The sequence below is a fragment of the Trachymyrmex septentrionalis genome, unplaced genomic scaffold, assembly GCF_001594115.1.
Source record: "Trachymyrmex septentrionalis isolate Tsep2-gDNA-1 unplaced genomic scaffold, Tsep1.0 scaffold30, whole genome shotgun sequence".
Classification (NCBI taxonomy): Eukaryota; Metazoa; Arthropoda; class Insecta; order Hymenoptera; family Formicidae; genus Trachymyrmex; species Trachymyrmex septentrionalis.
This window is the reverse complement of record NW_017305463.1, coordinates 159,654-181,434: the sequence shown is the minus strand read 5'-3', so window position 1 is coordinate 181,434 and position 21,781 is coordinate 159,654. Positions and strand designations below refer to the sequence as shown.

The 21,781-nt window shown below is 32.5% G+C and overlaps 2 protein-coding genes across 10 annotated transcripts in view; one reads left to right on the top strand and one right to left on the bottom strand.

Annotated features, from left to right (window-relative positions):
* Positions 1–2,170: 2,170 nt before the first annotated feature.
* On the bottom strand, positions 2,171–5,190 carry LOC108749575. 9 transcript variants are annotated; one of them, XM_018488353.1, is made up of 7 exons: positions 5,058–5,190; positions 4,876–4,906; positions 4,113–4,239; positions 3,940–4,032; positions 3,531–3,775; positions 3,315–3,428; positions 2,171–2,457 (listed from the first exon to the last, which is right to left on the bottom strand). In XM_018488353.1, exons 4-7 carry the CDS (start codon positions 4,016–4,018, stop codon positions 2,191–2,193), a joined length of 705 nt encoding a protein of 234 aa, XP_018343855.1. In that variant the 5' UTR covers positions 4,019–4,032; positions 4,113–4,239; positions 4,876–4,906; positions 5,058–5,190; the 3' UTR covers positions 2,171–2,190. The 9 variants fall into 9 exon arrangements, with proteins under 9 accessions (XP_018343855.1, XP_018343851.1, XP_018343853.1 ...); XM_018488349.1 differs by lacking the exon at positions 4,876–4,906 and having other exon boundaries at positions 4,113–4,272; positions 4,967–5,190; XM_018488351.1 differs by lacking the exon at positions 4,876–4,906 and having other exon boundaries at positions 4,967–5,190.
* The window catches only part of LOC108749577, a 27,188-nt gene continuing 10,025 nt past the window's right edge, over positions 4,619–21,781 (top strand). Inside the window, exon 1 of the mRNA XM_018488358.1 lies at positions 4,619–4,730. Coding sequence (XP_018343860.1) covers positions 4,622–4,730 — 109 coding nt within the window. The 5' untranslated portion in view covers positions 4,619–4,621. The remainder of the gene's footprint in view (positions 4,731–21,781) is intronic.

Here is a 21,781-nt window from a genome sequence, read left to right as displayed (position 1 = left end):
TCAGTGACTCAAAATTTATAATATAAGAAACACCAACTCTTATTTATTTAAAAAAAATTTTTTGTGGTCTTGTGATTATGTATTTGTAACATACGCATATACACATAATCTGTGCTATGTGTATAACGTATACATCTGTATATGTGATTATGTATTAAATTAATATGAAATTAGAAAATGATTATGTTCCTATTAAATTAGATAGTATTAAATATCATTAATTAATATTAGTCTTTATTAAATTTTGCCTTTTACCTTGGACGCCAAAATGTCTAGTCTCGGCTCTGTTTATCATACACATATAGAGATCGAGACTGTATACATATACTGTATACATATACGTAATATGCACAAGAAATATAATATAGAAATGTTTATGTGGTATACCAATTTAAATAAAATATTACGCCTGAAAATTTTTGTTTTTTACTTTTTTTTTAATTCTTTAAAAAAAATATTACAAAATTATTATACAAAAAATTAAAAACACAGAATTATATCACAAAGTTTAGTTTTCATTTTCATCTTCCATTTGTTTTGAATGTTTTATGTACACTTAATTACTTGTATATTTAATAGATCTGTGGATAATAAACACTTTGAAGCTTTTGATTATTTTTATATTTTATATTGTATGTGAAAGATTTGTAAATGAATAATACAGGGTTGATGCATGTGTGCATATTTATGAATATCTGATAAGTAGTCTCTCTTGTAAATAAATATTTCAAGATTTTGACGCTATTAGTGCGATACAATATTATAATGATGATTTTTCAATTAATATATAACCATGTTGTAATATATAAAATATAATCCTTATATCATTGTATGTATGTATGTATTAGCATAACATTCTTAACTGCGTTCAACAAAAATGTATGGTATATATCGTAATGACTTGCAAGTGATATTCTAATTATTGATTATAATTTTATGAAACTTGAATCAAAAACGTAAATACGTAAATAATGTTTCATTGTAATACTTTATAGAACACTTTGCAAATTTTTTTAGTTTGTTACTCCTAAATTATTTCTAAATTAAATCAAAGTTTTAATGTTTACTCGTATGTTGCATGGGGTGCAAAAAAGAAATTTTCAAAGCATTGTTATTCTTCGTAAAATATTTTTAGCAAGATCGCGTATAATCTTATAAAAATATCTCTACTTAATCAGCCAAATGCCAAAACTTTCTCTTGATTAGTAAATAACAGATATTGTATTGAATCTATAAGACGTGTAAATTATATATTAAATAAGTTGAATATATGCCAAATGTTCTTGATCGATTAAATTTTCAATGACGATCATTCTAATATATTGACTATAATCAATTTTTAGAGAAAGGCTATAACATGTAAACATATAGCGTTTATAAATTCTATTACAATATCGTGATCATTAGATATATGAGATAAATTAATTGACAATTTACTTCAAGCATACTTTGGAATGTAAGTTTAATGTCTAGTAGATTAAATAATTATACTTTATATAATTTCTATATTAACTTAAAATTTTAAAACTTGAAACTATAAAACTATAATATAGATATAACTAGAATATTATCTTATTTAAATTGTATGTATTTATAATTAATTATAAGTACAACTCTCTCTCTTAGAAAAATAATATTTTAAATCGCTAACAACGGTTTTCGAATTTGAGATAAATTATGAGATGAATAAATTATGATAAATTATGAATATGTGTATAAGAAATGTATGTGTATATTTCAAATGCAAGATATCATATGGAATAACATAAAGAACTTTTACAATTTACTGTTATGTCATACATTAATAAAAACAAACATTAATAGTAACTTAATGAGAATTTTTAATATTAATACACGAAAAATACGAGCAATACATAGTAGATAATCTTTATAAAGTATACAATTATATTTATATATGTATACATACTATTTTGTTCAATTTTTATATTTCGGTTGTTATTGTTATATAAAGTTAAGTTTATTAAAATTGATATAATCAACATTGTGCGTATGTCAGTAATTTATTAATACAGATTAATTATATAATTACACATAACACACAGTAGACAAATTATAATATATTAATCCATATTAATAATAAAAGAGAGAAAGAAAAGATAGATTTAAAATTCATGTATTTAGAATTCATATATAATATTTTATTGTTTTCATAAGTTGAATTAATTATAATTATGATGACAAAAATAAACGACAATCGATATGATTTTCTTCACATTCGTCGCTGTTTGCTTCAAAATCCTTTTTAGATGGTAACCACGCAATCATTCGATGCATATAATTCTGCAATTTATTATTAAGAGATGTTTGCACTGCTTTTATGATTGGAGATGATTTGCATAGTAATAATCGAATGCAAGCAGAATCAGAGCCAGTCATTCTCGCTATCAACTGATTTGGTAAATTCGGATTCTTTGCTTGCTCAACTAAATTTCGAACCTATTAAATATAATTTTAAAAATTTGTGTTTTATGGATATATTTTAATTCTAAATATATTTCAATTACGCGTATATGTAATTAAAGTAAAAAAGTTCAAATATTAATATTTTTAATTAATATTAATTTTATATAACTTTTTCATTTATTATTTAAATCAAAATTGAAATCTCTCTCTTTTATTAGGAGTGTGATTTAATTTTAAGGGTTTTGCAAGAGCTGACACACACTAATAATACGATAATGTAAGGAAATACCAATATGATTCAACACTAATTCGTGTGTAATAATACATATATTATAATACATATATTATAAGAAATGACACTTAATGTCAGTGCTGTCGAAGACATTTCAATCACAGCTATTATTTCTTAATGCTTTAATATTACTCTATGATATTTAACCATTTAGTAATAATAAACGCAGTAAACATCGTGTTTATACCATTAAAAAAATGCAATTTCCTAAAAATCTTTTTCGACATGCGTTGCTTTTGTTTATTAATCAGGAGAAAACGGCAGCTCAAGATCATAGAATTTTGATAGAAATTTATGGTGATGTTGTTCCATCAATTAAGAAATACGAATATTATTTCTGTCAATTTAAAAGTGATGATTTCAATATTAACGGCAAAGGAAAATGCAAATTTGCAAGCATTATTGGATGAAAATCCAGCACAATCCACTTCAGAACTTGCCAGAGAATTAAATGTTAAAATCGTTACAAAATTAGTAAATGTTTACGTGATATGTTAAATTGTTTTTTAAATAAATCAGTTTTTGATAGAAAAAAAATCCTCAAAACTAAATTACACTCTTAATACATATATAATATTTCATATTTATAACAACTTACATTTTTATTTTTATTTTCTAAAGTAAATCTTAACGGATCCCATGCCAATTCTTCGTTGTCCATGCTTCTGGAAATGTTACTTTGCGACGATTTCAGTCCAAAAAGCGTACTTATCTGTCAAAATAAATAATCAAAACATCTTAAAGTTTATGAATATAAAAAAATATTACTGCTGTATAATGTAAATAATTTATATCTCATCACATATATCTTTACCATTTGTGCAAGAAATACAACACTATTGACTGCGATTGCTGCGATTTTTTGCGAATCAAATCCAATGAGTCGAAAGAATGCAGAAACAAAATTTGAAGGACCAAACGGTTGTTTTTTATTATTTCCGTTTTCTCTGCGTTTTTCCTTATGACCTAAACTCTTAGACACCAAGTCGGCAATGTCTTTAGCCGTCTCTAGATAGTTACTTGCATGCTGTAATCCTGCCTTTATCTTATCCAGAACATCTGATTGTGAAATTAAAAGTATACAATTGTTTTTATAACAATTTATTTAAAAATTTATCAGCTCACATACACATACACACACGCACGCACACACACACACACACAAATACTAAAGCTGAGATTTACAACAAAAAATTAATTCTTCGGAAAAAAAATAAACTCACCTTCGGTATTTGTAAGTTGCACTTTGTCAAATACAGTTATCCAAAGAATACAAAAGAGAAAACACGAAACGCTGGACATTTTGTCGAATCAAACTATTCAACAATACTGACAATGAGACTACTACCAAGAATCTTTGTAAAACAGATTATAACGGGTTTTGTGTTAATTATACTTTTATTCCGTTGCGTCTTCGCGACAAGCCCCTGTTGGGTCACCTATGCGATTGTCACTCTTCTTGCTTCGTCAGCCAAGCGTAAGAAAACGGCATCCGTGTTTCACAGTACGATTTAGTCGCGTTTCTATCAGAAGCCAGTAAAAAGTTGACTAAAGCACTAAGACATTTCAAATTTACATAGCTGTCATCATCGTATTTGAAGAAAAGGTATAAAAAGTGTTTTTTATATAATTGTTTAATTTTTGCTATTCTAAATTAAAATATTTAAATAAGTGTCCGTTTTTCTACTATATTACATATTGGAAATAAGATATATTATAACATGTTAATATAATAAAAATTAAGGAGAAAGAGAGAGAGGAAGAATAAAAAAGTGAGAGAGAAAGAGAGACAGAGTAAGTGCAAATACTTATATTTTAATATTTATATCTTAATAACCTCAAATTTTTGAATATTCAGGTATGTATTACAGTTTGTTAATACTTTATACATATTACATTTTGAAAATGGCATCTGGAGATCAATCATCTTTATATCTGAATGAGATTCGCAGTTTAAGCGAATTACCGATGAATAGACTGATTCACTTAAGATCTTCTCTTGCAAACAATAATGGTAAATCATTGTAAATCTTTTTCATTTAATAATTTATTATTAAAATGTAAGGTCGACAGATTTAAACGAGCAGAAGATAATGACGATTAATTTATTCTATTATTCCATTTCTTATGAGATAGGTATACATATATACAGCACGTACGTTTCAGACTTAATTTAGCTCTTCTTGGCAACTCAAAAAAATTACATAAGTTTAATATAATAGACCAAATTGTTAAAGGATCTCATCTTACATACAAACGCCACAAATGTCACATAATACTCCTCTACAGTGTCAGTAGACAGTCATAATATACGTTAAAATCCATATTATAAAACTCGTACTGTAAATCAATTCTTCGGTCTATGACGAGAATGGCTAACGTCAAATTATAAAAAATTATATATGTATATACCATCAAGTTAACGGTAATGTGGATACATACGATGTCATAATTTAATTATGATTAGAGAGGTTATAAACAAGAAATAAGAGAAGATTGGAAGTACATGTTGAAATAAGAAATATAAATTATATGATCTTTATCGCATGAACGCCTGACGTTGAAACATCGAGTGGCTTATCGCTCGGTGCGATTGACTCGCACCGAGCGATAATCTGTAAATCTGGGTTCAATCCTATCTGCGCCCACTGTCCACATGTACGATTTTTGCGTTTTAAGGAGCTCAAAATATAACTCCACCTGGTTTTACGCTTGCAAAGCAAAAATTTCTAATTCTTTCTTGAACCAAGCTACGATTAATAGTATTCGAAAGTAACAGAGAGCATGCTCATGAGACTGTTCAACAGCGAAATTTTTTATCTGCCTGATATATTGTAATAATTTTACACAAATACGCTTAATTAAATTAAAAATATTTTATTTATTATAGGGGAGAGTAGGGGTAGCTTTGAACAGTTTCCTTCTAAATTATTATGTAATGAAATTATTTGTATTTTTGTTGTGCTAATAGTTACTACAGATATTGAGTACCACTTGAGTTTTATTTTTTAATTTAATACAGCAGTTTTTTTTCAATACGTATTATTTAGGTTTTACAAATATAAATATAAAAATGCTTCTTTTCGAAAAGCACGCACTGTTAGTGCTTTCTTTACCTTTTTTTAAAAAAGGTAAGTTTATATACTATTAAAGTTACTATGACTTTCTTTTTAGGTTTATTAATAAATGTAACGACAATAGTCGTCTATATTAATAATAACTCAGATAGCAAAATGTTTGCAATCTTCTAGCAAACTGTTCAGCAGATTCGAGTAGTCTGCCATCAACTGCGTCCGCATTAAGCTTGTGTTAACATCGCCTATAATATAATGTGAAGGCAAATTGTTAGCAGAAATTGAGCAGATCCTGCTGACATTATCTGCCGTTTGCAGATTCTGTTACATTTTTTCTAACAGTCTATCAACAGTATTATGTACTAATTCTGTTGTTATTTTGTTGGCATAGTGTGTAGCAGATATTTAAAAAATCTACTTTCTACAGACTTGGCTATCTGGAAAATTAACATTACATTGCATTAACAGAATTTAATTTGGCGCCAGTTGCTGATCAAACTTTTATATCAATAATAGATACATATCACTAGGGTTAAGTAAATCTACAAAGTAGATTTAAAAAAATCCCAGCACCACTCTCATCGTTTTATAACAGTATATAATATAAAAATATCAAGTTAAATATCACGTCGATGGTCATCTGTAATAAAAATATTTTTAAAGATAAATATTACTAGATATTACTTTTTTTTAGAAGGCTGAAATAAGAAGGCAGTAGAATTTAACTTGGCACCAGTCAATGCAAATTTTTTTTACAAATGATACATATATATTACTAAAGTTAAGTAAATTTTGTGACAATAATTTTCATGTAATAATTTTTGAAGGAGAATTAAAGCTATTATAAATATGATATATTAGATATATAGATTAGAGAAACCTTCATATTATTACTTGAATCAGAATAAATAACTTTTACTGAAATTCCCACTGTTGTCTTTACCTTAATTGTCATGCAAAACTTTTAATTAATAATAATATAAAAAAAATAGAAAAGCATATAAGAGTCAAATTTGAACAATGAATGTACAATATATAATGTAAACCGTTTAAAATCTGTACATGTGTTCTTAATTTTTGACTATAATATATTTAGCAACAAATTACATTACGTTACATGTTTTGGCATCATGATTGTGCTATCTTCAGATATTCAAAAAACAAAATAAAAAAAACACGCAAAAAGTAATAAAACGTAGGATAAAACTGCAGAAAAGAGGAGCAACTGCCGACTACCTTAACCTTGACATATGTTGTCATGACCTTGAGCAACCTTCAACAAATTTTAGCCGTCACTTGTTATTTGTTAAAAAGTTATTACGAAAAAAAACTTAAAAAAATAACGTTTTATTTCTGCTTAGAGGCGCATGACTTCCGCGCAAAGCAATTCCCATCCCACTTTCCCCTTGCTTGAGAGCACATGACTTCCACGCGAAATAACTCCCACCCTACTTTCCCCCCTGCTTGGAGGCGCACAATTTCCACGCAAAGCGACTCCCATCCCACCTCCCCACCTTATTTGGGGACACACAATTTCCACGCAAAGCGACTCCCATTCTATCTTCACGCTTCATTTGGAAAGTCATTACGTAAGCAAGGAAGGGTATAAGATAGTTTGTAATATTACATAATAGCAGAAATAAAACGTTATTTTTTCAAACTTTTTTTGTTAATAACTTTTTAACGAATAACTTGTTAGGGGTTGCTCAGAGTCATGACCTTGACAACATATGTCAAGATCAAGGTCGTCGGCGGTTGCTCCCCTTTTCTGCAGTTTTTCCAAACGCAGTAATAAAACAATTTTAATTAACGTTTAATCTACATTTCCTGCAACTTATGAGCTGATAGTATTCAGAAAAATATAAATGATCTTTTTCTTTTTAAATTTTAAATTTTCGACTTTGTTTTTGCATCTAAGTAAGTATTATTGGTAAATAACCTTTTTGAATTTCCTAGAATTTTTATTTTTGCTTTTACCTTGATTCTCACCAAAAGTTTTTAATTGACATTTATTCTATATTTCTTGCAAATTATGAGTAGATAGCATCTAAAAAAGTAATAAAATTTTCTCTTTTTAAAAATTTTTAAACCTTCGACTTTGTTTTCATATCATTTTTGTAGATAAATATTATTGGAAAATTATTTTTTTCTAAATTTCCTAGAATTTTAATTTTTGCTTTTATCTTTATTTTCACGCAAATCATTAATTAACATTTATTTTGTTTTCTTGTAAATTATAAGCAAATAATATTCAGAAAAATAGTATAGGTTATAGATTTCTTTATGGTTTTAAAATTATAAACTCCGCAGTAGAATAAAATAGAATTTATTGTTCCCCACAAGGTTACAATTATCTTAACTATCTTTAAATCTACACCGCTTTACGTCTCTCTTTACATTTCTCTCTTCTTATATACTATCGCTTATCTTATAATCAATCTCCATCTTATATTCTATCGCTGCTCTCTCTCTCTCCACGCTCGTTAAGCTTGTTCTTGCCTTATACTTTACTCTATTTTAACATTTGTTTACTTATTCTAATATATTTTATTACTCTACACATTATACCACTACACAATTCTACAATTTTTCACCGCTTATATAACATATGGTTGGACTTCCGCTTCCACACATACTCTCACCCTCTTCCTCTTTTTGACTTTCTCCCCTCCCCCTTTCTTTCTCCTTCCCTCTTTCTCTCCTTCCCTTTCATTTCTGCTTCCTCTGCTCACTCTTTCTTCTTCCTCTCTTTCTTTCTCCACTTCTTTCATCCGTGCTTCTTCTTTCCTTCTCTTTCCTAACATCTCTATGATTCTGTCTTGTCACAATCCTCCTCCTTTTTTCCATACCCTACATCTCTCCTAAGAGTCTTCTTCACTTTTACAAAGCCTATTTTTTCTTTTCTTCTTCTTCCCAATATTTCCTACTCTTTACTTCATTCCCCATTCTAAATCTGATAATTCTTTTCCATCTACTTCTGCCCTTTCTTCAGATATTGTGGTATTCCTTTACCTTTAATTCCTCCATACCAACGATTATATTTTGAATTCTTGATTTTCTCCTATCTTTCTATTCTCTGTAATTCTTTTTCTCTCTCTACTAGTTTCTCCCCTTTATCCTCCTTTCCTCTTTCATTCCTTTCCCCTTTCCCTAAAATAATCTTCTTTTTCTTTTTTCCATCTCTTTTCCTTTTTTCCTTCTCTTTTTCTTTTCCTTCCAACATTTTCTCACTAGCTCCCCTCCTTTACCTTCTCCCAGTCTTTTCTCGAATTTCCATTGCTCTTACTCTTGCTCTTCCCTTTAATTTATCTCTATCTATTTCCTCTCTTATCATATATCCCGGTGTGCCTCTTTCTATCCCCATTATCCATCTTAAATATCTCTCTTATATCTTCTCTATTTCTTCTCTTTGTTTCCATCCCCAAATCTCCACTCCATCACTCATTATCGTCTATACCAATGTCAAAAAGTCACATTCTTTTTCCCCAATCCTTTCCAAATCTCATCTTTCCTATCCCCCATACGTGACCAATGCTGCCCCTTTCCTTATCCTCTTCTTTATGTGTGTCTTTTGTCCTCCGTTCTTTTTCATCATAAATTCCAAATATTGTATTTAAACTATTTCACTTTCTCTAACCTCTTACCCTTCCATCACCACTTTCTCTTCTTCATCCTTTTACCTCCCTCCCTAAACTTCAGAATTTTTGTTTTCTCCCTATTTAATTCTAATTTTTTTCTCGTCTAAATATCTTTCTAACCTGCTTAACGTACTCCTCATATCTTCCTCCTTCTCTGCTAACATCACAATATCGTCTGCATACGCCAATGTATACACTTTTTTTCTCCTAATTTCACTCCTCCTCACTTTCCCTTCCTCATCTCTTCTTCAATGTCCGCTATCGATATATTAAATGTGGACTTAGTGGGCAGCCCTTATTCTCTTCACGGTTCAAAATTACTCTCCTTTTTCCATTTCTATTTTAAATTTTTTTTCTAAATCCCTCACTATTTCTAATCCCTTTTAAACTAATTCCTCACTTCTTCCTTTTTTCCTCATTTTTTCCCTATACAGAGTGATTCAAAATAAACTTTTGCCCTTAAAATGTCGTATTCTCGAGTTAATTCTGAGATTTTTCCTCTTCGAAAATTTTGTCGGATGCTTAGTTTTTGAATTATTAAGAGAAATAGTTAGCGAATCACGGGTCAAATACAAGAGATAGGCAGAGACGATGTAACTGACCGTCAGACGCGAGTGCTTACGCGAGACGATTGCTGTGATCAACTTAATGGTTTCACACAATAGTACACGCACACACGTTAGTACATTTTTGAAAAAGAAATATCTCAAATTAGGAATGCAGGATTCTCTCTCTCTCTCTCTCTCTCTCTCTCTCGCACTCACTCACTCACTCACTCACTCACTCACTCACTCAGTCACTCACTCTTTCACTTACCATGTCAAGATAATTTAATAATTCCAAATTTCCATGAGAAAGGCTAAAATTTCGATGAATTTTCCGATAGAATTCCAAACAATGGATTTCCACACAATTAAATATTTCTTTTAATAAATTTAAATAATCACGCACAACACTAACTGTATATTTATGCGATCCATTATTCACTCGTTTAAGGAAATGAGAAATTTATTAATAAAATTGAATTAATCACTATCAATCACTGCCGATTAATTATTTAATAGTGACCGAAAATCGTGCGAAGAAACACATGTTCTTGTCACACAACATATATACGAAGAAACGTATGTACATACAACATGCGTTTATCCAACGATAACAAGCAATCGATTACTGTCGATTAATTGTTTGGCAATCGAAAACCGCGTGTAAAAATACACATTATTGTTACGCACTAATTTTATTGGTTATAGTTGAACAGTCAAATGCAAATTCACATAATCATAGTATAATCTGATTTATCGACTTAATGCATTAATTTTACGGGTTGATAAGTTAGATTACCAAGATAAGTTAGATTAAGTTAGACGACCAGGAAAGATACTTCATGAACTGAAGTATCGCTGTTCAACGTGAATTAATTGAAGCGTCACAAAAATTCAAAATGTAACAATTCCAATTGTAAACGATGAAAGATCAACGATGAAATAATGTTGTATATTATTCATTTTTTGCAGAGTTAATATTTCCCGCACGTTTCTCTCATTCTTTTCTCTTTTCATTTTACCTTACAAGAAATATTCCAGGTAAAAATGTATTAGTCGCCCTAAAAAGAGCGGATTGCTTTCAATCGTTTTGAAAAGAACGGATTGTTTTGAACGCTCTGAAAAAAGCGGATTGCTTTAGACGTCCTGAAAAGGACGAAAGAAAAAATTTTATAAAAGATGTTTAAAATGACCACCATCCATCATAATGCAGGCTTGCATGCGTCTCAACAAATTTCTTTGTACATTTTCCATAACATCCTCTTCGATAGCCCATATAGCATATCGCAATCTTGTTTTTAGATCTTCTGCGTCTTCAGGAAACGTTTTATAAATTAACTCCTTGCAGTAGCCCCAGAAAAAGAAATCCAGAGGATTGAGATCTGAAGAATCTTGTACGTACGAGGGAAAGTCAATTAGTTTTTAGAAAATCATAGTAAAATACATTTTTTTTATCGATTTATTTTTATTTCTCAACATAGTCTCCTTTCAGCTCAATACACTTGATCCAACAATTCTCTAACTTTTTCAAGCCGTCCGAATAATATGATTTATCCAACCCTTTAAAATAAGCCTTTGTTTCAGCGATGAGCTGCTCTCTAGTGGTGAATCCCTTTCCTCCTTCATTTCTTCAGATTTGGAAACAGAAAATAGTCGCAAAAGACTAAATCTGGCTAATATGCTGGATGGGGAAGCAATTCGTAGCGAAATTCGTTGAATTTGGCCATCGGTGCTGGGCACGTGTGAACCCGTGCATTGTCTTGATGGAAGAGCACTTTCTTCTTCGCCAAATGGGGACGTTTTTTCTTTAAAATGTTGTTGAAACGGTCCAATAAGACTGCGTAGTAATCGTCATTGATAGTTTGCTTCGACGAAAGGTAATCGATATGAATTATACTGCATCCCAAAAAACTATGGCCACCTTTTCCGGCCGACTTCATGGTCTTCGCCTTCTTCGGAGCTGGTTCACCCGTTGAAGTCCATTGTTTTGACTGTTCCTTCGTCTTGGATGTAAAGTAATGGATCCATGTTTCGTCCACAGTAATGAATTGACATAGAAATTCGTCTGGATTACGTTAAAACATCTCCAAACATTGTTTTGAAATCGTCATACGGTCGCTGCTCCACAGTGAGCAAACGCGGCACCCATCTTGCCGATAACTTTTTCATACCCAATTGTTCGTGCAAAATTGAAATTACTGTACCATGTGATATGCCTGTGGCCTCAACAAGCTCGCGCATTTTCACTCGTCGATCAGTCAAAACAATATCGTGGACTTTATCGATGACTTCTGACGTAGCAGTGCACGTGGTCGTGCATCATGTGGATGTACGACCACGTTTAAATTCACCCAATTGTATATAGTCACAAACGCTGGTGCAGATGTGCTATGAACATTATCCAACTCGGCTTTGATTTCTTTTGGCGTTAAACCTTTCATATGTAGATGTTTGATCACTGCACGAAACTCGTTCTTTTCCATTTTGCAAAAAATACAAAGGTTGTTCGCTTTAATCGTCTACAAAAATGAAACCACGCGATGAATTCCGCTCAAAATTTGACAGTAATCAGCTGAAAGATGCCACCTGTCAAAAAGTAATGTGACATGACACTGCGAGTGCCCTCTGACAGATTTTCTAAGAACTTATTGACTTGCCCTTGTATTGGCCCGTACCGTCCCATCTACCGTCTCGGAAACTGCTCGTTCATATAAGCCGTTATAATTCTGGCGTTATGTGGCCCAGCGCCGTCTTGCTGAAAAATTATTTTGTTCCTCTCTAGTAATGGAATATCTTCTTAAAAATCTGACAAATTATTTCTTAAAAGACGTATGTTACGCTGTTTAAAATATCTGGGAGAATAAGGACCTAATATTTCAATTCCCATAATTCCTGCCCAGATATTAATCATCCAACGTGTTTGAAAGTTCCTCAATCGTGTAATTCTTGGATTTTCCTCACTCCATAAATGCATGTTATGAGAATTTAATGTTCCTTCTCGTAAATAGCGATTTGTCGCTAAATATTACATGAGAAGGAAATCTGGGATCTCGATCTACTTTTCTTAAAAAGTTTCCGCAAAATCTTCTTCTTAGAGGATAATCTTCTTCTCTCAAATGTTGCACGGGGATGTAATGAAATGCGTGCAATTTTTCTTCTTTCAATATCCTCTGTATAGTTGAATATGATAAATCGTGCTCTCAAGCAATAATCCGAATACTTGTTTCAGGTTTTTGTTTAAAAGCAAAAATTATTTTTTGTGTATTTCGCAAATTTTTTGCGGCACCTCTGCCAGTGTCGTGTTTATTTGGGAGAACACTACCAGATTCGTGCAATCTTCGGGCTACTTGAAGTATGGTGGAAGCCGACGGATATCTTTATCGATGCGAATATAATTCCGCATATCTTCTTTCAGCTAGGTAATGCTGTCCGTAGCTCTCACCAAATGCCATCATCATATTCTTTATTTGAATATGTCATACCGTTGTCCTTCGCTTCTGATACTCGAGGGGTTATTGGTTCACGAATCGATCACTCCCGAATTTATATGATCCATGGGGGATCCGCTTCCCATCACGCTCCCTCGACCGAATCGCGATATCGGACGTAACACGCGATTTGGCCGCTATTAGCTCCCCTGTCTTTTTTTTTAATTGCCTATTAATTAAATACTTTAATACATATATGTATATTGTCCATTATTCCTCTGTCCTTTCTAAATCCTACCTGATTTTCTGGAATAATCTTTTTGTTGAAATCTCTTTTGTTGGGATCTCCTCTCTCTCCAATTTTAGTGGATATGGTAAAACAGGATTTGGAATGCAATATATTTAATACATTAACCACACATATTCCATTTTACTATCATTATGTGGATGACATTGTTTTTGCGGCTCCGAATAATCTTATTATACTATATTGGGTTCTTCCAATTCTTACACGAACGTATCAATTTTACTATCGATTATGGTGATGATAGAGGTATAAATTTTTTGGATATCAAATTTTTAATTGAGGATGGGAGAATTATTTTTGACAATTACAAAAAACCTACAAATTCCGGAAGACATCTTAACTTTTTTTCTATTATAATTATCTTATAGAACATAAAAGGGGTGTTGTAATTGAATTGTTAGACAAAATTTTATTCCTCTCCCATCCTAAATTCCATGATATCAATATCATTTCTCTAATCAAAACTTTCCAACGGATACCCATTAAAATTTTTATTTACAACGATTAATAATAAGATAAAAACTCTGTCTTTAAAAAAAATGTTGAGTTAATTAAAGAACAGAATGTCATTTCTAATTCGAATTCTTCTAATATTAATAAAAAATGTTTTACCATTCCTTACCTTAAAAAAACTTCTGAAAAATTCAAATTCTTTATAAGTAAATTTGATTTTGATTTAGTATATAAACCAATGAATAGTATAAGCACATTCATAAAAACTGGCAAGGACAAGATTAAAAAAGAAGAGCTTTTTAATGTTGTTTACAAAATTAATTGTCAGGATTGTAATCATTCTTATGTGGGGTCAGACAAAAAGGAAGTTGAACACGCGACTGAAAGAACACATTAAAGATTTAAATAAACCTTCTAATTCCTTGTCTCGTGTCATATGAAGAATAATCACAAGATTGATTGGGAAAACTCCAGAATTCTTGATTCAGAATGTTCTTATTATAAAAGGTTGGTTTCGAAGATGATACATATCAAACGGCAAAAAAATGGCTTAAATAAGCAGAGTGACACAGAACGTTTTTCTAAAATTTATCTTCCACTCATTGGAAATAGCTCCTCTCCCCACTGTTAGCATTTCTCCTTCCATGTTTGGTTTCCTCTGCTTTCCTCTCATAGTATAAATAGACTCCGGTTTAAACGGTTTTTCATTATTATCAAAAGTAATTTTTAATATCGTACTAAAGGTTTTTTACATATTCCGATTCGTACTGATGATTTTGTGCCACAATATACGTGGTAAGTTTTGATACTTCACAATTTCAAATTAATTTTCCGCGAACTGTTATAGTATTGATAATCTTGAAAATAAAGGAAAGATTTTTTGTTTTGTAATAGAACTTGGAAATTCCATATCTTTACACAAAGCTTCTCATTGTTTCTTAAGAAAAATAGAAATTGCAACAGATTATTTTATCAGAAGATTGTAACAGCTCTCTTCTATTCATATTGTTATTTCATACTATAAGCGAAAAGAAATTATTTTAACTTTTAAATTGCAATCATTTCGGCTGTAATTGTATGTACCTTTTGCTTATTAATTCTCTATGTAATTTTTTATTTTAACATCCGACTTGCGTTTGTAAGTCTTTCATTTTTGTCATCTTTTTGTGTACTGATAATGGTCAAATCTTGACCGAAACGTCTACTTATTTATTTGGAATTTTAAGTATATAACTTGTTTAACATCTATTGCTGTAGCTGTATGCTCTTTATTATTTATCTTTTGTAATCTTTTTGTCTTCCATCTCTTTTTTCAACCTCTCCGCTAATATTGACATACTCGTATATAGTCTATATAAAGGCATTAGAGTAACCTCTCTATATTCTTTCACTCTTTTCTCCTCCCCTTTTTTAATAATTGATATAATTATTCCTTCCCTCCACTCTTTCGGCCATCCTTCTCTTCTCTACATCCTATTACACATCTCCCTTGCCCAATCTTCAATACCCTTACCCCTATATTTTTATATCTCCATCGAAATCTCATCCTCTCCTATAGCCTTTTTATCTTTAATTTTCTTTAGGGCCCTTCTGATTTCTTCTTCTCCTATTTTCTCTTCTTGTCCTTCCTTTACCTTACAATATTCCATTCTAACTCTTTGTTTCATTCCCCCCAATACCTCTATAAAATATTTCTTCTACTTATCCATTTCAATTTCCTCATTTATTCTCCTACTCTTTTTCCTTTCTCTATTCACAATTTCCATACCTTACTCTGAGTCTTCGCTCTACTACTCTCTCCCACCTTTCTTCTCCTACTCTTTTCTTCTTCTTTTTTCTTTATGCATATACTCTTATACTCACTTTTAATTCTTCTACTTCCCTCCTGCTTATCTTTTCTCCAATCTCTCAATGCCTTTTTCATAAACTTTCTTTTTCATAAACGTAGGCTGCTAGAAAAGTTTCTGCAATCTAGTACCTCCAGTGGCGCCAACGTTCTGCTATCATATCCATAAAATTAGACGTTTTTAACCTATAATTCAATTGACAGTTTGTACCCAACAACAAGCCAACTAGTTTTGTTTGCATAGTATTTTAAAAGAAGTTATTTTGTAAGAAAATAAAAATTTCGCGTGAAAATTTTCGGGCAATGATTTTTTACGATTACAAATGTAATCTAACTCCGAAACAATGCATCGATAGACTTCATTTGGCTTTTGGGGATGAAGCACTATCCAATAGGACTGTTTATAATTGGTTTGCGGAATTCCAGCGTGGACGTACCTTTCTTAGTAATAAATTCCGTGAAGGTCGTCCATCCACGTCTGTTGTTGCCACTAATGTTGATGCTGTGCGTGAAACGATTGAGCGAGACCGGCGTATAAAATACCGCGAGATTCAGGCATCCTTAGGCATTGTCATGAAAGCAATACATACGATTTTGCATGATCACTTGAGCGTACGGAAACTTTGCAGTCGTTGGATCCCACACAATTTGACCGAAGCTCAAAAACAGGCTCGTGTTAAATGGAGGAAAGAAATGCTCAAAAATTTCAACCGGAGATCGGTCAAATTTGGTCTACAACATCGTTACTGGAGACGAAACATGGATCTATTCGTATGAGCCCGAAAGTAAACAACAATCCACTGTTCGAGTATTTCAAAATGAACCGAAACCAACAAAAGTTATTCGTTCACGCAGTGCTGCCAAGCAAATGATTACTTGTCTCTTCGGACATGTGACAACCGTGGCTTTAGAGGATCGAAGGACTGTAAATACTGATTGGTATACAACAATTTGTTTGCCAGAAGTCATAAATGAATTACGTAGGACAAACCGAAATCGTCACATCATCCTTCATCATGACAACGCTAGCTGTCACACAGCACGTCAAACCGTTGATTTTTTAGCCAATAATAATGTTGAATTGATGACTCATTGTCCGTATTCACCTGATTTATCATCTAATAACTTCTTTTTGTTCCCAAACATTAAAAATAAGATGCGTGGTAAGCGATTTGAGTCTCCTGAAGCAGCTGTTGAAACATTTCGTACACAGATATCTGAGGTTGCAGCCTTAGAGTAGAAAAAATGCTTCGAAAATTGGTTCGAGCGTATGCAAAAATGTATCGATCTTAAAGGCAAATACTTCGAAAAACAATAAAACCATTTACCGAATTGTATATGTTTTTTTTCATATTGTTTGTAGAAACTTTTCCAACAGCCTACGTAACTACATTCCTCCTCCCACTAACCTCTCTTTCCCTTCTCTTCCTGATCTACTCTCTCTTTTTTTAACGCTACTGTTATTTTTTTCTCCATCTCCATCTCTCTATCTATTTTCTTTCTCTCTATCCTTTCCTTTCCTTTTTATTTCTCCCAGATTCTTTTCAAACTCCTTTTTCCTTCCTCATCCCATCTTCCTCTGCTCATTCTTCCATTCTTTACTTTTCTATTATCTCCTCTCTTCTTTCCCTCTTTTATTACATCCATTCTTTACTTTCCTATTACCTCCTCTCTTCTTTCCTTCTTTTATTATAATTGGCTAATGATCTGATTCTATCTTTTCTCCTACTACAAAATTTTCTATCCTATCTTTACTTTCATCTTTCACTGATACATAATCTATAATTGTATGTCCTCTGGCACCTATATTAGTCCATTCTCCCTCTTTATCTCCTCTGATATTGCCACTTAAAATTACTCAGCCCATTTCTTCCAAGTTTTCTACTAATTTCCTTTCCTCCGTATTTATATACAATACTTATCGTTTGATTTTCTCTTCCCTTCTTCTCCATCCTCATCCTCCCGTTTGATTTCTCCTTCTTCCTCTCCAATCCTTGCATTAAAATCCCCACCTATTATTGTTCTAATTCCTTCCTTCTTCTCTTCCATCCATTCCCTTAAGAGAAGATTTTAATCCAAAATTTATGTATTTTTTACCAATTTTTTTCATAAGAAAAGGAAAGAGATATCGGAATAATGCTTTTTGCATTGTGTTTTTTATATTTTAACATTCAAAAAAATTTTTTATTTTTAGAAATGTAGAAAATTGCGGCTATAGTCTACGGGTCAGAGCGTGCAACATGTACATGGCCAATTGGCGGGAAATCTCAACTGTCAACAGTTTATCTGAGACAAAAAATCAATAAAATTATTAAAATATATTAAATTTGTGGAGCCATAAATCTCATTTCATTTGAAAAATTTGAAAATTTACAGAATGACAACCATTTGAAATTAAGTGTCAATTTTCACGAACTTTTTTTTCATTTTCAATCTGTTCAAAGAAATAGTTATTTTGGAAAATTTATAACATTTCTAGGTTTATGACTTTATAAAAATTATCTATTTTACGTGAGAAAAAACTTCATATCAATCGAATGATTGGTTAAAGCTGTACATTTTCTGCTAGTTTGAAAAACGTGAATTCAAGAAAAACGCATTTAAAATTTTACTTTATGATAACAATATTTACTTTTTTTGTTAACAATATTTTGCAACTTAATTTAATCAGCGATTCTTGCCCTATAAGTCAATTTCTCCTCCTATTTGAAGAACAAATTTTGCTGCATTTGAACTCTTCTTCTTTCGATTCATGTTTGTTTTGCGCATAATACCGTTGAGTTCATTTGATTTTCGATCGATGCAAAATCCAGTTCAACAAGTCATAAATTGCTTTAAAATTTTGAATATTGCAAAATCCTTTTACAGGCATATTCTACACATTTTAGAGATGCAAAAAATGTAAAAAAAAATTGATTTTTTGACCCTCCAAAGTAGAATCTCCCCTTAATTTCTCTATCTTTCTATTCTACTCCATCAAATATACACCTATTATCCTCCATCTTTCTTTCCCTAATTCTACCAAATCTCCTATTATTCTCCCCTTCATTTCTATCATTCTTTCTCATTTTAGCCCTTTCCCACTACTGTCCCTCCTTTTGCTCTCTCTCTCTCTCTTGTTATTTCTGTTCGCAAATTTTCTTTCACCCTTTTCCAATTTTTCTTCTCCTCTATCCACGTCTCTATTAAAAACATTACGTTCCATTTTTCAGTATCTTTCTAGAAGTTCACTATCTTTCAGTATCTCTCTATCTTTATTTTCTATCCCCGCTATATTCCAAAAGGCTATCTTTCAACCTTCCTCATCTCTTTCCACCTTCTTTTGCCCCTCATCCCTTTTTCTACTTCCTTCTCCCCTCGCCTGCACTAGTTCTCCTTCCTCCCTTGTTTCTCGCCCCCCCCCTCCCCTAACCCTTTTCTCAGCACCTGATCTCCCATCTCCCTTTTCCTACCCTTTTCATCTTTTTATATTCCTTCCTCTTCATCCCAATACCACCATTTTTCCTCTATTTTTATTTTCTTGTATCTTATCCATACTTTTTTTCTGTTTTTTTCCTCCTTTTATGTCATCCTTCTTAATCGCCATTTTTCTCTCCTCCCACGTTATATTTTCATCTATCCATAGCTTCCTCCCTCTCAAATTTTTCTTCTTTTGTATCACTTCCCTCCTTTGATCTTCATTTCCTAATTTCATTGCCATTCCCTTCCCTTCTATTTCATTACTACTTATCTTTCTTACTTCCTCTATCTTGATATCCGCCCCTGTCTCTTTCAGTATTCTTAGCATTGTCTCCCTCATTTCCCTTTTTCTTTTTCCCAATCCCTTAATTACCACGTTTCTCTTCTTATTTTCTTTCTCTTTTGCCTTCCATTTTTTTTCTATTTCTATCTTTTTCTTTTCTTATCCATTTCTTCTTCCCCTTTCTCTCCTTCCTTTTCCCTAACTTTTCCATCTTTTCCTCTAATCCTAATCCATCTTTCTCCTCTTTGACTCCTTTTTCTCTTTTCCTCCTTCTCTTTATTCCTAATCTCCTCTTCAAATTTCTCTAATTTCTTTTTTATTTCTACTCTTATCCCACTCATTACTTCTTTAAATTTCTGTATCATTTTCTCCCTTATTCTGTTAAACTATTCAACTCCTCTCTTTCTCCTTTCTTCTTCAAGGGAAGTGACCTTATTGTTTTACCACTATTTTTAAAAACTTCTAAGCTTTAATTCTTCCCTCTTTCATTTATATTTTCTCCCTTTTCCTCTTTTATAATTCTTTCAATCTTCTTGTACCTCCTGCTCTTTCTCTATCCATTCCCTCTTTTGTTGTTGCTCTTTCCTCCCTCTCCCTGCCCATATCTATCCTCTCTTTCTCTTTTTCTCCATTCCGTTCATATAGTTATATCCTTCTATCTATTCTATATTTCTTTTATCAAACTCTGTTCTACCTCTCTTTAATCTATTCTGTTGTTACGTCCAAGCTCCGGAAATGGATTTAAAGAAGAGAGGGGATAGAAAGAATGGAGTGTGGAAGGACGGTCAGACTTTTGTCTCGCAGGTATCCGCACAGAGGCAAATACCGCGAGTCGAACGCATCCTTTTTATTGCTCGCTTCGGAATATGTCAACGCCCCGTAAAGACTCTATGACACCTGTTTCCTACGAGCGGTGCGATCATCGGTCGAATTTCGAGTCAGGGAATCCTTTTAACTCGGGAATGGACCACGTGCGATCTCTGAAAGAGCGAGAATTAATGATTACGAGGTTTTATTAGGGTTTTTAAAATTAAATAACGAGAAAGAGAAGAATAATTACTAGCATTATTGTCGTTAACCAAAAGATAAGAAAAACACAAGGTTATATAATAATAGTCATATTTATTATAACTAATCTATACATTGCTACAGTTACTGACGCAACAGTCTATTCGATAGCGATAATACATTTTATGTATGTTGAGTAGTCGGGGAATCGGACACAGGTTTTGTTTAATCTATTTCATGAATAGAAACGGAGGAAGGAGGGAAAAGATTAAAGAAGAATTTCACCGGAATTAGATATGGATTGGCGGAATTCTGAAGAAATACAGATATACAGGAATTTGAATGTTGACCGGTGATGACATGGCGGATTTCTTCAGGATCGAAATAATGAGGGCCGATTGTGAAGGCCCCCTCAAGGATAGATGCGGTAGTAGTCCGCGGGAATTGACTGACTCAAAAGTGTCACTCTCTAGGACTCGGAAATAGAATCTAGGTGGTGGCGGAGGAATTTCCTCTAAGAACTCCACGCTGTTCGTGGAATTCGTCGAGGACGGAATTCCTCTGGGGCAAATTGGGATGGAATTGACCGACAAATCGGGTGTTAGCGGAGGAATATCGGGAAAGATTCGCTCCATCAAAGCATCCGAAAACGCGGAGATCGAGGGGAAGGTAAAGGAGTTTGCGGCAGAAGTGAAGGCGTTCGAGGAGGAGGTAAAGGAGTTTGAGGGGGAGGTGAAGGAATCCGAGGGAGAGGTGAAGATGTTCGACGAGGAGGTATAACCTCTAACTGGTCTCAGTTAGGTAGAGCCGGCGGAGCCGGTGACGAGGATGATGGAAGCAACTCATCCTCGGCCGGGCGACTCCGATCTCGAGAACCTTCGAGGTACCTCTGGAACTCTTCGTCCAGAAGTCTCCGCGCTTCCCAGTAGGCCCGGCTTCTAAGCCACCCCTTATAAAGACGGTTTAGATGTGGCACTATGATTAACGTAAGTTATAGCGGATATTTCCTATATATATATATATA

Coding starts and splice junctions, on each gene's coding strand:
- LOC108749575 (XM_018488349.1), bottom strand. CDS start 4,018: ATGTCCAGCGTTTCGTGTTTTCTCTTTTGTATTCTTTGGATAACTGTA. Junction 3,429..3,530: donor TTGTATTTCTTGCACAAATG/GTAAAGATATAT, acceptor TTATTTTGACAG/ATAAGTACGCTTTTTGGACT. Junction 2,458..3,314: donor TAGAAAATAAAAATAAAAAT/GTAAGTTGTTAT, acceptor TATATTTAATAG/GTTCGAAATTTAGTTGAGCA.